This window comes from Pelmatolapia mariae, linkage group LG1 (genome assembly GCF_036321145.2).
Source record: "Pelmatolapia mariae isolate MD_Pm_ZW linkage group LG1, Pm_UMD_F_2, whole genome shotgun sequence".
In the NCBI taxonomy this organism is placed as follows: Eukaryota; Metazoa; Chordata; class Actinopteri; order Cichliformes; family Cichlidae; genus Pelmatolapia; species Pelmatolapia mariae.
In genome coordinates this window covers 4333819-4354954 of record NC_086227.1, presented here as the reverse complement: position 1 = coordinate 4354954, position 21136 = coordinate 4333819, and the positions used below count along the sequence as shown (strand labels likewise).

At 39.1% G+C, this 21136-nt stretch overlaps 1 protein-coding gene across 2 annotated transcripts in view; it reads left to right on the top strand.

Annotated features, from left to right (window-relative positions):
- cemip (cell migration inducing hyaluronidase 1) overlaps window positions 1–21136 on the top strand; it is a 143363-nt gene that overhangs the window by 46385 nt on the left and 75842 nt on the right. For both annotated transcript variants that reach the window (XM_063470434.1, XM_063470439.1), the window contains exons 2-6: window positions 9495–9680; window positions 16308–16445; window positions 17737–17875; window positions 18948–19184; window positions 20660–20839. In XM_063470434.1, coding sequence (XP_063326504.1) covers window positions 9626–9680; window positions 16308–16445; window positions 17737–17875; window positions 18948–19184; window positions 20660–20839 — 749 coding nt within the window. In that variant the 5' untranslated portion in view covers window positions 9495–9625. The remainder of the gene's footprint in view (window positions 1–9494; window positions 9681–16307; window positions 16446–17736; window positions 17876–18947; window positions 19185–20659; window positions 20840–21136) is intronic.

Genomic DNA, 21136 nt, shown 5'->3' with positions numbered 1-21136 from the left:
AGGCTCTCCATGTGCCCTAAGCAAAATATGATCCATTCGTCCCCACAAATATGTTAATGTCTGCAGTTTACAGTAACCAGACTTGGTTTCTTATATGAAAAAATAGGCGGAAAAAAGCTAACATTTCCTTTTAGATTTTCACTCCAGGAAATGCATTTTTACACTATATTACCAAAAGTATTCAATCACCCATCCAGGTCAGTGAATTCAGCTGCACCAATTACTTCCACAGTCACTGGTGTATAAAGTCATGCACCTAGGCATGCAGACTGCTTTTACACATATTAGTGAAAAAATGGATGACTCCCAGCGTGGTACCATGATAGGATGGCACCTGTGCAACAAGTCTAGTCATTAACTTTCTTTCCTACTAAATATTTCACATTCAACTATTTTTCAACCTTTAGTGGTATTGTAACAAAGTGGAAGTGATTGGTAAGAGCAGCAATTTAGCCAAAAAGTGGTAGGCCACATTAAATAATGAAATGATGGAACGCTGAACTACTAGTTGTTTTGCCAACAATCTGGATGCTGGGTATCGATGATTCCATAGTTCCTCATCCTATTCGTGTAACCCCGTCTGCTGGGGTTACTTGCGTAGTAGCATTCCAACAGCGCCCTGTTTTCATCTCTTCCCACATGTGCCTTCTTGTTCCAGTAGCCCACATATACACCATATAAACACAGTATAATTTGTTCACTGTGTGTCAACAATCAGGTACATACTTTCTTGAATTTGCATTGCGACAAAATGCGTGACAACATCATTCGCCCAGGCTTGCTATTCTTAGTTAAGATTGTTGTTTTGATTTACCATACCTAATCCTTATTCTGTAGTAACGCAAACATTTACTATCCCAGGTTTGTTTATGTTTTGCACTTTTACAGATTACCTAATATAACATCTTGGTTTAAATTAACTTGGACAAGTTTGTTAAGTTCACATTTTATTTATTTCAACTGTTAGTTTGTCCAGTTTACTGTGTTTGAGCTCACCTTACTTAGCTGTGTTCCAGGAGCAAAGGGAGGAAGTGCTGCCTCACTTCCTGTATTTATAGCTTCCTGTCTAGTGCTGATGTCACAGGAAGGGACCGGGTGAAGAGGAGGGATGATGATCTCAAGCAAACAAACTCCTAAAATCAGTTTTAGGGGTTTGTTTGCTTGAGAGTTATATGTATTGTTGTAAATTGTAATGGCTATACCTTTGAATTGTGTTTTATTGCTGGTAAAGAGTAGCATCATAAGTGTTTGATTATGATTGTAATGTTTAGTAACACCCATTGAATGGAATATTCCATAGGAGAACATTGTGGTTGGGTAGCTTTGGGTAGAGTATTGAAGCAGAAGAACTCAGGTGTTTGAGAGAGGAGGACCAGGTTAGTATAGCTGAGTGCATGTGACAGTCATTTTGGTTGGTTTAAGTTCAGTTGTGTTTATTTGTACCAAGTTAACTTTGGAGTTATTAAGCTTTTCTTTATTTTTATAAATAATTTTAGTCACAATGATGATAAATAAATCACCTGCTACACTGGACAGCATCTGTCTCCTGCTGTTCTTTGGCCAATTTGTCATGCATGGAAATAAAAACCACAGATTGTTTATAAGGAATCATAAGAATTGCAGAGTGACAGAGCGTCTCCCTGTAACCATGGTTACTCATTCTTGTGAACAAATGTATCCTCACAATTTGAGAAGAGGAAAGGAGAGCGGCCGTGCTGTTGTTTAAGCTTGACATCACTCTGAGCAGGATGCATGATTTTATGGTTACAATGTGATAGATTTGTGGGTATTTCTCGTTGTCCCCGTGATGGTAATAACTTGTGATGCTATAAGGAAAAATAAAAAAACACTAAAAATGAAAAAGGTTTACATATATTTTTCATGGAATTTTGAAAACGTTCCCAGCATTCAGGCCTAGCATACATTACTGAATGTGCATCAGACAATTGAAATCTGTAAAAACATATTAGATAGGCTTGCCTAGATAGGCAAGGCTTTAAAAATGTTGGACACCTATATGTCTTCCTAATTTTTGTTCTATTGCCTGACTCATAACTGTCAAGTTTTATTTTTTTAGTTATTTTTCTTCACCTTAGGAGACGACTCAAATGCCTCATTTCCACATAACTCTGTGTACATATCCAGGCCAGCCACAGGTTCATGTGAAAACATCTGTGATCTGTGTTTGCAAAACTCCTCTTTCTGACCTGGATGACTGAGAACCTTCACAGAGAGGAGTCTCTTTCTGTTTTTTCAAGTTTGGAATTTCCTCACACACACAGTGTGATCAAACCCTGCAGGACAACCAGAGACGTGGCACTCAGAGAATCCTGAATTGTAATCTATTGGAGAATTCCACAAAAATAAAGATGGTGGTAGATATACGGGACAAAGTTGATATATTTTTAAGATTTTTCTTTTCTTTTTCTTTATTTTAAAAAGTTGGTGATGCTACATTTATTGTAATTTAAAAATTGGTTTAAAACAACTCCTAAATAACTAAACCAGATATGCTTCACAATGCCTGCCAAGTGTGGCTGGTTGAAAAGAATTATGGATCCTGCTCCTGTTCTTCAGATTTAATAATTATCTGCCACTGATCCCTGTTGTGATGCATCTTTTTGCCCTTATTTGACTCTCCTTTGATGAGCACATGATTAACAACGTTTTGTTAATATTCTGAAGTTATATAACTACCCGTCTGTCTTCCTTATCAGACAGCAATGGAGAGAGGTTGCATGGAAAATATTTGTTTGCTTAAAAACTCTCCAGCATCACGGCACATTTTCTATTCTTTCAATACACTGTTTAATGACATGCTCTTTTCCCTTGTGGCTTTCCTCCTTTATGTTCATGTCTTCAGCACAAAAGGCTGTAAGTGATGAGTGTGTGAGTCACTTTCTCTCAGCCAGCACAAAGCTGTGCAATAATAAGGCTTTTGCAAAGGCTGACTGCTGTTTGGAGAGGAATACAACAGCAGGAGCCACCCCTGGAGAAACAATACCACTGGATTTAAAACCACCTTCATTTTCGTCACCTCCATGTTGCTGCCTTTCGTTTCCTGTTTTCTTTTCTTTTTGTTCTACAAGTGGTATCATGATGTGAATCCATTTCCACTTGAGCCTTTATTCTTTTAAAACAAGTTTTGCTCAGCTAGAATATGGATGTCAACTGAATAGGAGGTCAAGTGTAATTACTAACCTTGCTAAAAGCTGAGCAGCGCAATAGCAAATAGCTTTTCCACTTAGCTGTATGTCACAATTCTCCACAATATGCTTTATCCCTTTCACACATAGTGGTCACTACAGTGGACAGCTATTCAAAAGCTGTTTTCTTGTATTTGTGTCAGTGTTGATGGTGTACTTGTACATAAACCACTACACTGGGCACTGATGTGTCACTCCATACCCTGCCACCCACTTGTCAGCCAGTGGACATGTATAAGTGGGCATGTAAAACACTCTTTGAAAAGTACATGTTTAAAAAATGAAGTTCAAAAATCTTTTTTTAATGTCTAAAGATGAATAAAAATACTTGAGAAAAAAATCCAGATTGAGGTTGTCATAATTCATGCATGAAAGGGTTAATAATGTCACTAAAGCTGCTCTGAGAACAGGAGAAACAATTATTTATTATTTATTTATTTTTATTATTATATATTAGCACGGTCAGATCATTTACTGCCATGGTCTTTTTCCATTCCTGTGCTAAAAACACAAAACTTTATCTCATTACCAAACCCTCTTCCCCTGCAGTCCCTTGTCAACTGTCCATGAACACATAATAGGGGTGAGTAGGGATGAAGGGTGTGTTGCAGGTACAAGGGAAATGGGGTATAACATTATTTCCTTATTCTTGAGCAGTGGTCCCTCTAAGCTGTGCGCCTGCGCAATCACGCACTGGCACGGTCTCCGCGCACAGAAAATCTGCTTTGTGCACAAAAAAAATCTAACCTGAATTGAAATTAAAATAAATACGTTAACAATTCTGTTCTGCAGTGTGAGTCAGTAAGTGACCAGTGACAGACTGCTCCAGCCAATGATGCGATTCACATTCGTATATACGCAGCTAATCAACGTCGTTGACAGGCCATGACAGCATCCTTATGTGCCGACACCGGTGTTTTAGCTAGCAAAGCGGCGTGGCTGATGTGGAGTGAAGCCATGTTAATGACAACGTGTACAACCATTGGAGATGTGAGCAGGACAGACGGAACAATTGACGGAAAACGTTTGGCACTCTCCGCCTGTGAGCAAAAACAAAACCAAAAAACCCCCAACCTTTCCTATTGGTGGAAAAATGTACCATGTCGACCAATCAAAAAATGATATGGCAACATGGCATTTAGTTGTTTAGGAAGGGGGAAGTTTTAGGAGTTACAGTGGTGTTTTGAAATGTGAGAGATTTGCGACGTTTAGCGTTTTTGGAGTCTAAAGTTAGTGTGTTGTCTTGTGTAGTTAGTGTGTAATGTAGTCAATAGTTTTGTTGTGTGTGTCAGGACAAAGAGGCGACTGCTGAATGTTACAGGTGTTACAGGAGTGATACATCTCCTGTTGTCAGGCCTGCAGGTATCAGGCTGTTGTTCTCCTTTATCTCATAGTGGACACAAATTATTTTTTGGAGTGGCACAAATAATTTGTGTGGCATCAGATTTGATGCAGAACACCTGATTGTTCTGTAAATAGTTTGAAATGTTTATTTAAAAAACCGCCTTGGCTGCATTTTTAGGTAAACAGCTGCAAAAAGCTTTGATGTTTGCAAAACTCAGTTACCTTTTTTGAAGAAGTAACTATATAATTAATTGCCAACATTGGTCATTATATACTGTATTTTGCAGACAGAGAGTTACGGGACTCTCTCCCAGACCACAGACTCATACTCATAATACAACTCAGTGTTTACGGTACGGGACCGCTCAGGGAGTTTGTGTGTTTGCTCAGACACATGAAAAATTAGAGGGAACATTGTTCCTGAGCAAGTAACTTTAAGGTCTCAAGTGGAAGCAGCAGCAGTTACATGAAAAATTTACTCTCTACAGTATTGTTAATAAGTCTTTCTGTCAGATTTACTGTATTTTTCGGACCATGAGGCGCACCGGATTATAAGGCGCATTAAGCAAAACTAAACAGTCAGATAAGTCAAACTTTACTCAACTCATTCTTCTTGCTTCCTCCACTTCCGTACCATTGATTCATTAATGTTGAATTCTCTGGCAGCTGCTCTATTCCCATGTTGTTGCAGTATATTAATGACTAACCTCGTATTGTGGATGGATTATCTCAGCTGTTCTCCTGACTGAAGTTTGGTCCATTTACAGCATCCTGCCATGCGATTGCATTTGTCCCTAACCATCAGGAACCCTCAGGTTAACTTTCATCGAGTGGAAAAAAGTTAGCGTTCATCCTCCAGCTTCACTGTGTTTATGTTATGCTAACATAGCTGTGTCGCTAGCGATCACGTAGCAGATCATTATATACCAGCTAGCCCAACTTCAGTAACCCTACAAACGTCACTGCCGTTTAGTTTTCTGTCTTCATTTATGTTGGAAGTGATAGCAGAGCTGTACGTTTTAATTTTTTCAGAAATCTCTCAGTCAGAACATGCTATATCATGTTTAGGTGGAAACTAGCGAGCTAACTTCCTGCTAACTTCTAACTCTGTTAAATTGAATAAATTCTATTTTCATGGATGCCTGGATGTTACTTGATTGTTACACCTGGTAAAGCAGCAACGCTGATCATTTTATTAAAGATGAAAGAATTTAGACTGTTTTTAACTCTCAGTGATGCCGCAGTGTTTGTTTGACTTTGGGACCTGAAGCTGAGGGAGTTTTGGACCCAGATTACTCCGTGAGGCTCCTGACTACAGTAGCCGTAATGCTCCGACAATCCATCAAGCGGTGGGGCTTCGTAGCTAAATTTAGTGGTAACAAAACATTTTTTGACAAATTTTTGAGCGCCGTGTGCCACATAAAATTGGTTCGAGGTCACTAAGCACAACCAGAATTCATACCGGATTATGAGGCACACTGTCGATTTTAAGTGCGCCTTATAGTGCAGAAAATACGGTAATTATTAATTAAATGAAAGTGCCAGAACACTGTTCTAAGTTGTTCTTTGTAGACCCTTGGGTATAAATGACAATAGTGTATAGTGTGTTGTGTACAATATTGTTTGCTATAAGATGCATACAAATACAACATACATTACTTGTAAGCTGGCAAAAATGCTGTACCTTTCCATCCAAGTTCACTTTTGTCAGTGGTTACTAACCGCTTACTGTCATAAGGTTTTCATTTTGATAAAGTGGAGGTAGAAATTTAAATCACAGTTTTCAGTTTTTCATCTCTTGGGCTTGGTAATACAAAGGCAGCTCTATTGTATTTGAAAGTCTCTTATCCATACAGACCACAGCTGTTCATTTTGGCCTTACCATTGGGCTGACTTTTAATTGGTTCTATTTGATATTTTTGTGAGAATACCGTTAGGTTTAAATGACTGATAATAACTTCTGTAAGATTCCACACCTCATAATCAATTTGAATCAAGTAGCATGTCCTGTACTTAGAAGAGTAGCTTGTAAGGCTTAAGTTAAAGCATGGACTGAATGTAGAAGATTGATTTACATACCTCTTTCTATTTCACCCACCCATCAGGTTCTGTTCTCCACATTTTCAATCCTCACTAACCATTTGGCAGTTACCGTATTGGTTCTTTAAAACCAGAAGTTACAAAATTTGAATGAGATGGGGATTTGCTAAGTAACCCCAATCTAAGTGATCGTGGCCCTAACTTTAAGCCTTACTGGTATCCAGAGGGATGAGTTATGAGAAAAATCAGCTCCCATGGGAAGTTGAAACTGTTTTTGACCTAGGCTGTAAACATGCATATTAACATGAGAGTCCATGGGATTTACTTGTTTTTTTGTCTTATCATGGTACTGCAGCTTTTTCAGACCCCCCGTTTGATTCTAGAGTACTATCTCTGTTGTTATCTAGCTTTTTCTAGGTTAGGGAAACAGAAACTCATGAACTGAACCTGTTTTCACTGCCAAGTCAGGAGCCTTTTAGTCTTTAGAGAAGACAGCATGTGAACTCACTCATGAGGCACTCACACTCAATGCATCAACAAGAACACAAACTAAAGGGTAATCTGAACAGCTCTGCAAGCTCATTTATATGAACTTCTACACCGTCGTAAGTGTGCATCAGTCCAGCTCCTCGAGGAGTATTTAGATTGCATAGTCACAATAATAAATGCAGTTTAAAAACTGCTGCACATACAGGGTCTCACTTATGCACTAAATCATTATTTTAAACAACTGGTTTTGATTTACTTCCACAAATCCCCTTATCCACCAAGCGACTTTACTACAATGCATTGCATTGGATTTGACAACTTGCACAATTTATGATGCTATAACACATCTGTTCTTACTTATGATATTATTATTATTATTGTTGTTCTTGTGTGGTATTGCACTGCTGATGATAATGTTTCCAAAATATACTATATCCTCAGCTGCAAATAGAAGAATCGTTTGTGCATTCAGATTGTTCGGCAGGTAGTGCTGTCTTTTTAGTGGAATAAAAAAACATTCTGATGTGATTTTTCCATGCTTATCTTTTCAACAAGTGAAAACTTAGATTTGAGTTACATATGACTTACATTTGCAACAAAAGATTTTGAGACGATTCGGTTAATATGGAGACAAGACTTTCATTTCTAAAATAAAACTGTGCAGTGATGTCACTAGGAAACGAAACAGTCCCGTAGGTTAGACAAACTGACAGCAAATGTATTTCCCAAAATAAACATTGCATCTGTTCTGGCACGAAGCTGAACCGCTGCTCACAGATCAACACCTCTCTTCTTAACCTAGCTTCAGCAAGTCTTTCCCATAGCATAACAGTAGGGCTCCTCAGTTGTATCCTTTTGTAGTTGATGCAGTTCTGCACATTACCCTTATACTTGAAAATCAGTACTGGTACCTTATCTCTAAAGAAAAGGCCAGCCACCCTTCGGAAAAAGCTAATTTCTGCCACTTGTATCCACAGCAAGATTAGAGGCCAGACTAAATAAACACAGTGATTTCCACATGGAAATTTTGTTGTTCAACTATGACATCATATTTGCTTAAATGGGCTCCTCGCAAGAAAGAAAAACAATCTTTCATTTTCCTTTTGTTGCAACCGCCTCATCAGTAATTAATTTGCTGCCAGACAAGATAAACATATTACACTAATACGCAGGGGAGAAAACCTGGGAGAAATGTTTGCTGTGAGCGCACACATGAATACAGCTAAGACGAATGGCAGAGCATTTTCACAATCTTTCATTCATACTGGACACTGATAAAGTATATTTGAAAAAAGGGGAAGCAAAGAAGTAGCATTAACAGGATAAAGTCTAGCAAACAGACTGAGTCTATAGTTCATTAAGTTAGCATTGTTGTGAACAGTGATTCAGAGCTCATGGTAAGTCGGCCAGTGTACCATAGCTGACTGCACTGAGAAAGTCACACTAACTGTGTCACCCATAGACAAACAGCAAGCTAATTATAAGATAAAATAAATGATGATTAATTATTATAGCACTCTTTTATGCTCACAGTATCTTGCTGCGTTTCCCACATGGCAGCATGAACTAATTAAATCTAATCAAAGCCAGCATCAGGATACTGCGTGTTTTGTCATTAAGTGACTTTTTTTTCAAAAACAGAACACACTTTCCATTAATTAATCTGCAGTGAACATTGCGCAGATATTAAATAAGTAACTGAAAATGCAAAATGTTGCAGCATATTTTTAGGATGTGGTTGTATCCCTGTGCCGCAGCTATGGTCAGTAACAACCTCAGTCACTGCTTCCAGCTTGGCTTCTTTATGGATGGGGAGAATGTGGATGTTGGTACCACTTTTAGAACACCTGGGAATGCCACGGTAAATTTGATGGCAAAATGGCAGATTCTCCCACAGTTTACTTGTGCTGTCTGTGTCTGTCCAAACATTTCCTAAGAAAACGAACAGTATTTTTTATTCACAGTGTAGAACCTTTTCTACCAAAGAAATCGGCGTGTTTGTAAAAATGAGCAAGTGAATGAGCACAAAGCGTCTAGTGTTGAGTTGGGCAACAATGGAAATGCACTGATCAAAGAGAGCTGGATTTAAAGTAGCACTATAGCATAGTGTGAGACAGTGGCTGATGCAGTCAATTATGAAAACTAAAGGAAAAATAGCAGTAAAAGTGAATGTGATTTATTTCTACTTTACGAAACTATCCAGTATATCGTTAACAGAGCTATATGAAGTTACATAACCCTGCAAGACATAGTAAAAAAAAAAATCAAATGTTCTGAAATGCTAAATAAAGTGCATGACAAAGCTATCCTGAAATGTGGATAGCGTGTGATGTTCCATTACAGGTTTGTTCATTCAATCTTTGTCTATTTGTACATGTCTGACTGATCCCTTTGCATTTCAATGTGATATTGTAGGTGCTTTTGGTGGCCTCCCTCTGTGAACTTGGCACTTGGTACTCTGAAACCACCTCTGAAGCCCACCGGGAGGTCTGCCGCAGCCTTTGAAAGCCTCAGGTGCAAAGTTGGTCAGCGACAGGCTGAGAGAGATGAAGACGTGCGTCGTGTTCCTGGCAGCTCTGCTGCTCCCGACCATCCACGCAAGTAAGTAAAGCCAATTTACTCTGTGTCTGAGTGTGTGTGTATGTACTTAACATACCCACAGTGGTAAGTGCACGTTTCATGAAACTTATGGTAAATTTGCATAAGCATGTGTTTTTTGTATAGGGTAAGAATGTTTTCACACAAATTTCATTGAACGAGCTGCTTGTTTCAGAAGTCTTTTGGTATATTCAGATATAACCTAAGCTGTGCTGCCATGTTCTTTTTTTTTTTTAAAAAAGAGGTTTTTATCACTTGACAACTTTTCTAACCAAGCCATATTTGTTCAGTCTAATTGCACTGTCATAAACTTTAACATGCTAACCGAGTCTGAGATGTCACAGTCACAAAAGTTTTCATGTTGAAGCAGACATGAAAACTATTATGAAATGAGTTAGAATATAGTGTTAGTGCTGACTCTGCAACCCATTTCCATCCCAGTTCCTGCTTTCATGCTTTTTCTGCTTTGTTGTTGAATCTTCCCTGCCTTTTGGCTTTTTGACTACAGTGGATCTTACATAGTGGTCTGTGGGCTAATGTCCCCAGGACCACATATTGCCATGAACACCTCCCTGCATGCACACATAGACTGACAAGGTGGAAAGAAGACCAGCCGCTCTGCCGCAGACAGAATACTAATGTTGCTCTCTTTGAGCTGGATTTGGAAATTGCATGCTGTTTTCATTTAAAGAAAAATCTTTCAATTTAAGTTCAAAAATCTGTGACTGTAACAACCAGAAAGATGTATTGGACTACAGCAGTTCTCCGGTGCCCAAATGAAATACATCAACAGAAAAAATATTAAATTCTTGAAATAACAGGTTTAACCTAATTTCTCTTTTTATTTTCATAACAATTGAGCATATTTGTGGTAGGCCAGAAATCAACCGGTAATCTGGACATATCAGCTTGTCTGAGTGATAACCTACTGACAAATTCCATTTCGGGGATGCTATTGAAGCTGCTTCAGTCAGCATGGACTCGCTATACCTCGTCTCCACCCCAGCTCTTTCATTTCATGCTATTTATAGTTCTGACTTAATCAGTATAAAGGATATTGACACTGATGCCCGCACTGTTCTGTGCAGTGTTTTCCCCACTCTTCAGGGTCAACGTAGGAACATTTTATCAGCTGACCCATCCCCTTCTCTAAAAGCAACCAGAGAATTTCTTCCTTCATCATCATGACGTTCTTAATTGACTTTGAAATGACATTTTTTCTGTGGCACTGACAGGTAATATGAACATTTTGTGTAATGTGGTAATATAAGTGAGCTACACAATAGCATTTCTAAAACATACATTTCATCAGACATCGTCCCTCTTTGGCATACTAATGGATGTAAATACATGCTTAAAGAAAAAATAACAGATGTGCAGAACATAGATAAAATAACAAGTGCTGGCTGTAGTGAAATCAATCAGCAGAAAGTACTGTGATCTATGATGTTCACCTGCAAGAATACTATTATCAACTACAGCTAAAGAGGTTTGATGGATGCTAATGTTTTTCATCAGATTGATTTCCCAGAATGGGAGAGAAGGAACTCTGGCAGAGAGGCAGTGTGAGAGGAGAGCTGTTGTTTGGCTTGACTGAACTGAGCAGCAAAATTGGATGATTTAGGGATGCTGAATTCAATAACCAAAGATTTCCACAAACCCCTTCCTCACACATAGTAAAATACAGTGCATGCACATGTATGACATAATCATATGCATGCGCATACACTCTGCGTACATGCCTGTGGACAGAAAGAAAAGACATTCAATCTCTCTCTCTCACACACTCGTTTTCATATCTTAGTGAGGACATCTAATTGACATAATGCTTTCCCCAGCCGCTTACCCTAACCATCAGAAAAGAATGCCTAACCCTGACCCTTAGCCTAAACCCTAAACCTGACATTAAAATGACATTTTGAGCCTCAAAAATGTCTTCAAACTCAATGAGACGGGCGTTTTGTCCCCATAATGGACAGTTGATCTCCACAAGTATAGTGGCATGCTGTCCTCACAAAGACGTCTAAACATGTACCAATACACACACACACACACGCACACACACACACACACTACAGGCTTGTGTTTACCTGGATTTTGTACGGGAAAGTAGAACTCTTTATCTCTAAGGCATTGTGCCAAGCAAGGCCACAACCGATCCTGGCCCTACATTGTGTGTGTGTGCCTAAAGCATTACAAAAGTTCTTCCACTTTAAACTTAACACACGTATCTGCATCTTTCTCCATGGCTCTTTTTTAATGCAGCTTTAGTCAGACTGCAAACGGAGAAAATCTTTCTCATCACAACCATAAGAGCTCCCCAATCTGATGCAGATCTACTTTTTATTAGAGGCTTAGTAATGGTGCTGCATATCAATGAGCGGCTCGAACTCTGAGGAATTTGGTGACATCATGATACGTGAGCATAACTGAAAGTAATCGGAATTTTTTTTTTAGTTGTTGTTTTTTCTTCTATGAATTAATGGGCAGGCAAAGAATGACTGATGAAGAATGATTTTAGTCTTATTTCCTGGTTCACCATTTAATGCAGCTGGATTCAACTGCCAGTATTGCTGTTTGCAGTCGGTTTTATAACCAATATGACCTGAAAAATATGTGGGAGATGGACTTTAATGATTCAGAATGTGAATGACAATGAGATATCATGTAGTAGAGGACGCTAATGCCAAAGTGGCCTTCTCCCATATAGTACACAACAGGATGTACTTCAGAAGAATTCGCATTACTGGACACTCAGTGTCTGAGCGTCTTTAGAAGAGGGAGCTGCTTGGATGAAATGTGTAGGAGGCCACACAGACCTAACTTGTAACAGATTATTGTTACTCTAACATCAATCCCGTGTGGCTGTGTAATAAAACATGAGTAATGTTAATATTTATATTTCCAGCAATGTCGCTGGGTTTGCAGCCTGTTACAAAAGATTATTTTCATGGCTATGAATAATTTACTCCATAATAACTCCACAGCAGGTAAGATTTTTCAACTATCTTGTCTGGATTTTTTTAATGCTTATAATTAGAGGCCACTTTAAAAGACAGGCTTGTTGAGAAATTGGAAGATGTACCCGATTGATTTCTGCTTGGCTTTACCTCATATTTATGACTATCTGACAAACAATGTGGCTGCCTGTGAGTTTGAGGGTCCTGTGCTGCATCTGGTGTTCTTAGGACTGCGCTCTTCTGGACAGAAATCTTGGATGTTGGTCCTTGGATCAGCTGGAGCCACTGTTGCATTCAACCTGCACATCTCCTCAAGCTCACCTCAGCTTGTACTTCTTGATCTTCTCATGTTCCTTTTTCCTGATGATACTATCACTCAGTATAGCTATATCTGTCATTACAGCCATCTTCCTATGCCTTTCCACGACTACCATGTTGCTGGTTGTTAGCCATCACCAGTTTGTCTGTTTGTATCTTGAAGTCCCACAGGACCTTAGCTTGGTCATTCTCAAGCTAAGATCGCACCCTATGGGGGATGTCCCATTTTGGCCTCAGGACTTCCAGACCATGCTCAGCACAGATATTCCTGTATGTTGTGCCGGTTCCTGCTTGCCATGATTAGTGCCTATGTGTTCTGTCCTTCAGTCTAGCTTTGTCCAGCCACTGGTAGGATTTCTGGATGTCAGCCACGTCTTTTATCTGCCTGTGGTACATACTGTGCAGGGACCTGTCCTTCCATGATGGTTCTTCTCCTTCCTCCCCTTCTTTCTTTCTTTTTGCTGCCTGTGGTGTTCACTAAGCATGCGCTCAGTTATGGCCATCTTCCTGATGTATTTGTGGATATTCGTTGTCTCATACTGGATGGTGGTTCTGACATTCACTAGTCCTCAGCTTCCTTCCTGTCGTTTAGCATACGGTCTCAGGATGCTGGATTTAGGGTGAAACCCTATGGTAAGGAGGTATGGTAAGGAGCTTCCTTGTCTTGATGTCAGTGGCTTCTATCTCCTACTTCTTCTGACTACTTTCCCTCCCTTTGTTGCCATCTGACTACACTTCTCCAGTCTGAATGACATTCTAAAGCCATTGCTGTAGATCCTAGTGTAGATCATTGAATCGATGTCTCATTCGCTTGATGTCACCCATGTAAAGGAGGTGGCTGATGATTGCTCCATTCCGTGGTCAGTATCTGTAGCCAATTTTGTCAATGATCTCTCAGAGGGGGTTCAGGCCTATGCAGAACAGCAGTCGGGACAGAGCATCTCCTTGGGATTGGTAGTGTAGATCAGCTGGTTGGTTGCAGCGATGGTCACAGTAGGGATTTTCCGTAATGCTGCATTCACATCTTCTAATAGACGATGCTGAAGGTGCATTGAGTGCGAGAGCAGCTCACCTGACAGATAGGATCATGGCAAAGGTAGAAACCTGGACCCTCTGGTGGCGATTACCAAGACTATGTGAAGTACCATAGAATTACCTGTGGCACTTCCAGATAAAGACAGCAAACTGGTGATGGTTAGCAAACCAGAGGAAGAAGGCCATATAAGTCTATCTTATATTGTAAAGTAGACTCATAGTAAGGTCTACCTTACAATATAAAGTGCCTTGAGGTGACTGTTTTGATTTGGGGCTGTATAAATAAAACTGACTTGAACTGAATTAAAGATGATGTCATAGTTTAACACAGAGTCTCAAACAGTGAAGAGCAAAGAGGTGTAGCCGTTACTGAGAGGGTGAACTCAGGTTGAGTGAAAGAAAACCTTTTTTTCTAGCATCCAAAATCATTGGTTCCTGTAATCACCATTAAAACCTACTGGGAAAATGCTAGCAGGAGTCCTTTGAACTTTGTAGCTTCTCCATCTACCACTGTTTGTTTTATACATGGAAAATCTAAAGCTACAGACATTACGTTAAAATAATAATAATGTATACTTTATTGATCCCCGTGGGGAAATTCCTCTCTGCATTTAACTCATTCATTCAGTGATGCAGTGGGCAGCCATTGGGCGCCCAGGGAGCAGTGTGTAGGGACGGTACCTTCCTCAGTGGTACCTCAGGGTAGCCATTCAGTGGATTCGAACCCCTGACCTCCCGATCATGGGGCCACCACTGAGCTATAAATATGCAGATGAACTGTTAACTTTGTCTGACACAATGTTTAACATAGGCAGCTCACTGAAGGCTGACAGCAGCTGTCCCTCTTTAAATCGTAGTAATATCTGCAGCAACCATGGGGGAGTCTAAAGGAGACATGGGGTGTACCAAACCATATTGAAAGTCTTCATTTTTCAGATTTAAAGTGTAACAAATACAATAATAATAACTGCATTCATATTTAAAAATATAAATATAAAAGTTTTTTTGCAGGCCAATAAAAATGTGCAAGGGCTGTAAGACTGAGGCACTGACCTGGGGCTGTCTCTTAATCCACTTACGTAAAATTAAATTAAATTGCATTTGTTAAATTACAGTGGTGTCCTGTTTGATCGCATTTTTAAGAACTTGTCCTAGCTTGGCTCTTTTAGTATAGAACCTTTTCATTCTTTTTTGTCTTCCAATGGGTGTTATCACATGGACAGACAAATTTAATTAAGAAAAGCATTGTGAAATATGACAGACACATATTTCTTATGAACAAGAATTTATTTTTGAACACTGAAACAGTGATGGGCAGAAAATCTGATCATCTTAAATAACTTAAAAAACATAAATGAAAAGGATCAGCTGTTTAAAGTCCTTCTCTTACCATGTGTTGTAAAGTCCATATGTGTGCCATGCCTCTTGCGTCCACTGAAGGTAAAAACACCTAAAAGATACACTTGTGCATTTACAGTTGGAGCTCCACCTGCAGCCCCATCTTTCCTTTCACTTCACTTTCACTTGGTGAATTTTAGGAGCTGAGACATCCTTCATTTAAGCACCAACATAGAGTAGTGAGTCATAGACAGGAGGATGAAGAGGAGATGCGGTCGCACAAAACAGAAAAACCTTATGACCTGATAATACTTGCGGTCCTCTTAGAAAACTTAAACCAGGATAAGTGTCAAAATGCAAGAAAGAAATGTGGTAATGTAGTGTAGTTTGTAATAATTTTTGCATGAAATAATCTGCTTTTAGTGACCAACAGTGAAAAAGCGGTTAAAGATCACCAGCTTTGCAGTCCTTCTGTGAAATGATCCCACAGCTTCAGAGTTGGATAAAAAAAACAAGGTGCAATCAACAAAGTTCTCAGATTTGATATTTATCTGTAATCAATGAAAGTCTGTGATCCACATATGTGAGGGCACAACAATATTTGTTCTGACAGCTGTGACTAGCATCATCACTTCTTTCTGCTGCAGGGAAGTCAGTCTGGGCTTCACCAAAGAAGGAGAAGGACAATCAATGTTAGGGAGCACTGAAGATGTACTAAGAAACTCTATATTTCATTTTCCTTTGCTTTGTTGGCCATCTGTATGTTTTAAACGTTTGTATTTTTTGATGTCTATAAAATGTAACTGAAAAACATTCAGTATATAACAGTGTACAATATTTGTCCCTAAACATGGATGTAAAAATTATGCTGAACCAAATGTTCTGAAATCTTTTCATGAGTAAAATGTGCACATGTTGATCTCATTCCAAGACTGATGAGCTGATCAAAGTTAACTGTGTTTTTTTCTGTGTCATTCAGTATGCCCAGATAAGGAGCCAGGACTGCAACCATGGATGCCGGGACACAGTGAAGACCACCGTGTGACGATCAGTTATGGCAGGAAGGTCCTTCTCACAACTTCAGCTACTGTCCACTCTATTGAGATTCTCAGCGGAGGTAAACTGAACAAATCTATCATGTCTTTATCTTTCTCTAAACTGAAGTGATATTTCAGGAGATCGGTGAAGAAAAGCTTCAGTATAGGAAGAAAACTAGCAAGAGAAAGGAAGAAGAAAGAGACCATGATTGGTAGAATTCTTACATGCTTCAGAAATAACAAAAGGTGTCCCATAGTTGCAGTGGTTTGGGATTGTGGTTTGAATTTAGCTGAACCCAACACAGACCCACCAGAGAAAAGTAACATTTGGACTGTGTAATATCAGCAGTAGGTGAGGTGTTTTGGTGAGGAGTAGGGGGGCATAGCTTATCTATGTTTGAAATGGTCAAGATCTCTGTCTAAATAAATAAATAAATCTGGGTAAATTCCCAGATGATTAAACATGCAACTATTTTGCTGGTAGTACCTGAAATGAGTAAAGAAAATCAACAGCCTATTTATGCAAGATAATTCATAATTTTATTGGGGGGTTATATTGGTTGGGGGGGTCATAACCCCCCTGGAAATTACGCCCCTGTGCAGGGGTCACAAATGAGAAGCCTTACAGTTGCTTCTCCTTCCATGATGGTTCCTCTTCTTGCTCCTTCTCTTTCTTGCGTTTCTGCTACCTGAGATATTCACTAAGCACACTATTAATCTTCCTGATTTACTCATAGATCTTTGTTGTTTTATCCTCGCTAGCGGTTCTGACATCCACCAGTCCTTTGCCACCTTTCTTCTGTTTAGCGTACAGACTCAGGGTGCTGGCTTTGGGGTGAAACCCTCCATGCATAGTAAGGAGCTTCCTTGTCTTGATGTCAGTGGCTTGTTTCTCTTCTGTTGGCCAGCTGATTGTTCCAGCAGGGTATCTGATGACTGGCAGAGTGTAGTTGCTGATTGTCCCTGACTCTGCAGGTATTTGATGGTTGCAGTTTCTTAGCAGCTTCTTCATTTTTCCCAATTCCCTGTGGGATTGCTTGATGGTCTGATATTTAATTTAAAAGTGAAAAGTATATAGAGTATATTGTGCAAAAGAAATCATTTTAATTAATGACAAAAATGTGGCAAACAAAGGGCTACGGTCGTTCTGCAGAATGTATCACTGAATGCTTATTTACTGAGCTGAAATCATTGAACTACAGACAAAGTAAAAGAGATAGCTGTCAAGCTACATCCATGTATGTGTTTGTGTGGAAAGCCTGAATTCAGGGCCATAAATGGTAGGAAGACAGAAGGAGTTTGTGGGCACAGGGGCATGAAAGACCTGCCAGGAGGCTTCATCACTCACCCACCCTCCTCTCTTCCCCACAGGAAAGCTGGTGATTGCTGACACCAACCGGCCTATACTGCTTCGGACAAAACACATTCTGATTGGGAACAAGGGGGAGCTGCACATTGGAAGCCCAGACTGTCCTTATAAAGGCAACCTCACCATCTTGCTATTTGGAAGGTGAGGGTTTATAAAACGTAGCAGAATAAAAACACTATTTGTTAAAAATGAGTTATTAGGTATTTACTGTTAAGAAAAAAAGTAAGTGTAAGATTTTTACCACGTTTACTAATTGGTGGATACACCGTGTTTAAAAAACAGTGATTATACTTGTTTGAAAGAAGGTAGCAGTGTGAATCACAAGACTAAAAGTAAACTGAGTGGTAAAGAAAGGATTGTGGTTTGGTTAAAATGGAGCGACTTGGTCCTGAGACCCATCCGAGAATTCTTGTGACACACACATCAGGGGACTGACTCCAAAGAACGCTGAGGTTTGTGTGACGCCACGTGACTGTGACGGGAAGGTAGAATGAGACAACAGAAGAATAAGATCAGTAATGAAACTTTTAACAGAGAACAACCTCAATATACGGTAGTAATAAACAAATATGTTAGATATCCCAATGTGTTGTCTTTTCTTATCAGTTATGATAGTGTATTAAATAGTGAATTTGTTGTTGCACACAAACTAATGACAAACATTATCATATTAGACTACTTAATATTTATTGTAATTTTGTTGTTAGTAAACAGTAAAAGATCTATTTACTCGTTTACTTAATACCTGCTTTTTCTTTTGTTATGGTTATTAAAAAGTATTAATTGATGCCATCTTTGTTGTCTTCATCAGGTTTCATAAATTTGACTGCATAGCTTTCACCTAATCAGACACAAACTCGAAAGGAATTTTTTCTAAAAATTAATTTAGATTAATTTAACAAAAGATTAATTTTTAAGTAAAGTAATCATGAGTCACAGCCTGGCCTGTTGTACAGGACTTGTGCTCTCTTGTTATTTGATTCTTCTGTCTCTCCTTAAGACCAACTATCTAACAAAACTGACATACATAAAAGTTTTTTGGGTTTTTTTAATTCTTGGAAGAGAAAAAAAACAACCTCTTAATAATTATTCTGCAAGTTATTTGTTTGTATAAACCAACATCAAGGCTAACTAAAGTGCACTCTGTGTCTCAAAGCCACTTGAAAACTGGCATACTGTCAAAACATTTATCATTCTCCATTCTTGTCCATAGACTGGATGACAGCGATGAGGAGCACAGCTACTTTGGGAGAAAGTACATTGGCGTGGGGACTGGGGGGACACTAGAGATTCACGGAGAAAGGAAGCTGTCCTGGACATTCCTCAACAAGACCCTCCATCCCAGAGAGAGCAGTCAAAACAACTATCTGTTCCAAAGAAGCTGGGGGAATCGAGGCATCATAATCCACGTAATCGACCCCAAGACAGGGGAGGTGCTGCATGATGACAGGTGAAGTTCCTCTTGAACATAAGGGTTGCATCAGAGCTGCAGTAAAATCTGGAGACTTAATTAGAGAAGTAATGATCTGGTAACTGGCAGATCATAAGCTTCTAATTAAGGGTTGTAATGAAGTAGACAAATGTGCTCTTAATAAATCTAACGGTGTTTTACAGATGGATATTACATTTAGAAATCAATGACATGCTTAATATCCTTTCATTAATAATAAAATCTATTCAGCCATTAGGTCAATAGGTCCAGTAAAGTAACATAAATATATTATTGAGCAATATTAGTGTCAGCCCTCTTTCGAAGAGAGATTGTTACCAGTGAATGTCAGTTGTTCAAAAGTAAACAGGTACTAAAGGGTCATTTATCATGACCCTTTAGTAACATTTATTTCAAAAGTGAGCGTGTCATTTACAACGGACATTTTATGCTAGAACATAACAGTGCATCAAAAAATTCTCATTTCATGAGTGAAGTCTTACCAACTGCCATTACTGTCATAGAAATGCACTTTGGCAGTCAGAAAGGGACTCTGTTTCTTTTTCTATACAGTGACAATGATTTTCATGTTTGGTGGTGACATTGATGAATAAAGACCACAGTTACTGTCCTTGAATTCAATTTGATTCAGTTTTATTTATATAGGTCCAAATCAATGAAACAATTCAAGCACTTGGTGACAGTGGGAAAGAAAAACTCCCTTTTAACAGGCTATAACCTCCAGCAGAATAAGGCTCATGGAGGGGATGTATGAGCGGTTGAGGGTGAAGTGAGGAAGGCAGGAAAAAGACATGTTGTGAAAGAAAGCCAGAGATGAATAAAGAAGAAACCAGGGCCAGGGTTTAAGGTCACTAATCCATCCCTAACCACGGGCTTCATCAAAAAGGAAATTTTCAAGCCAACTCTTAAAAGTAGAGAGGATGTCTGTCTTCTGAAACTGGGAGCTGGTTCCACAAACGAGGTGCCAGAAAGCTAAAGTCTCCTAAAGCTAAAGTCTGCAGGACAGCGATTGTACTGCAAAATGACAGAGGCGCTCGGCAGACTTACCTACATATAGGGATATAAATGGTTGCAGCAGCTACTTAAAATCAGTTGTCAAAAGTGAAAAAATGAAATGCAGTCATAACTCTCCTAGTTTTATTCTAGTTACTAGGAGAATGCCAATTCAATTTTTACTGAAGCGTGACTGAACCATTATTGGTTAGCTTTTTGTTTGGTTAGCTTTTTAAACTTTGTTTCACACCATTAAATTACAAGTAAAAATGCTAGCGTCAGAGATTCATTCAAGCTGTGAAATGCCTCTGAAGCAAAAAATGCAAAGTGGCAAGTGTGCAAAATAACTTGTGTTATCTCATGATGGCAGACTGTTTGCAAAATAGCACAGCTTTCAAAAGTCCCCTGAACAGAAGGCATAAGAATTTGGTGCTTTTCTTCTTTTATCTATCTCTCTTTTAATCTCTGTATCATTCTCACAGGTTTGACACGTACCGCAGCAAAAACGAGAGTTATCGCCTTGCAAAATATGTCGATGGCATAAAGCCTGGGCTCATACTGGCGATGATGGTCAATGACGAGGGCTCCAACAACTTGGAGGACTCCGCTAAGAAGAGTATATCCAGGCTTGGCAGCAAACACATCAGGAGTCTCGGCTTTCGGTAGGCTATTGAAACACAATTTTAAAATGAAGTCCATTAACCTCTGTAACCGAACCTGTGATTTTGCCTTTCTGAAATAAAAAGATATCGCTGGTGGTCGTTTTGGGGCTTTTGATGATTTCTTTGAATTGTTATTATTCCAGGGTGGAATGATTGTACAGTACACAAGTCTTTGATGACTTTACACATTCAAAAGTATACATATAGGCTCAAATATATACAAACATTCACTTAAAGCATTGCTGGAGTTCTACGGTGTCTTATAACTTGACAAGACCAAGGCCTATTAGCTTCTCG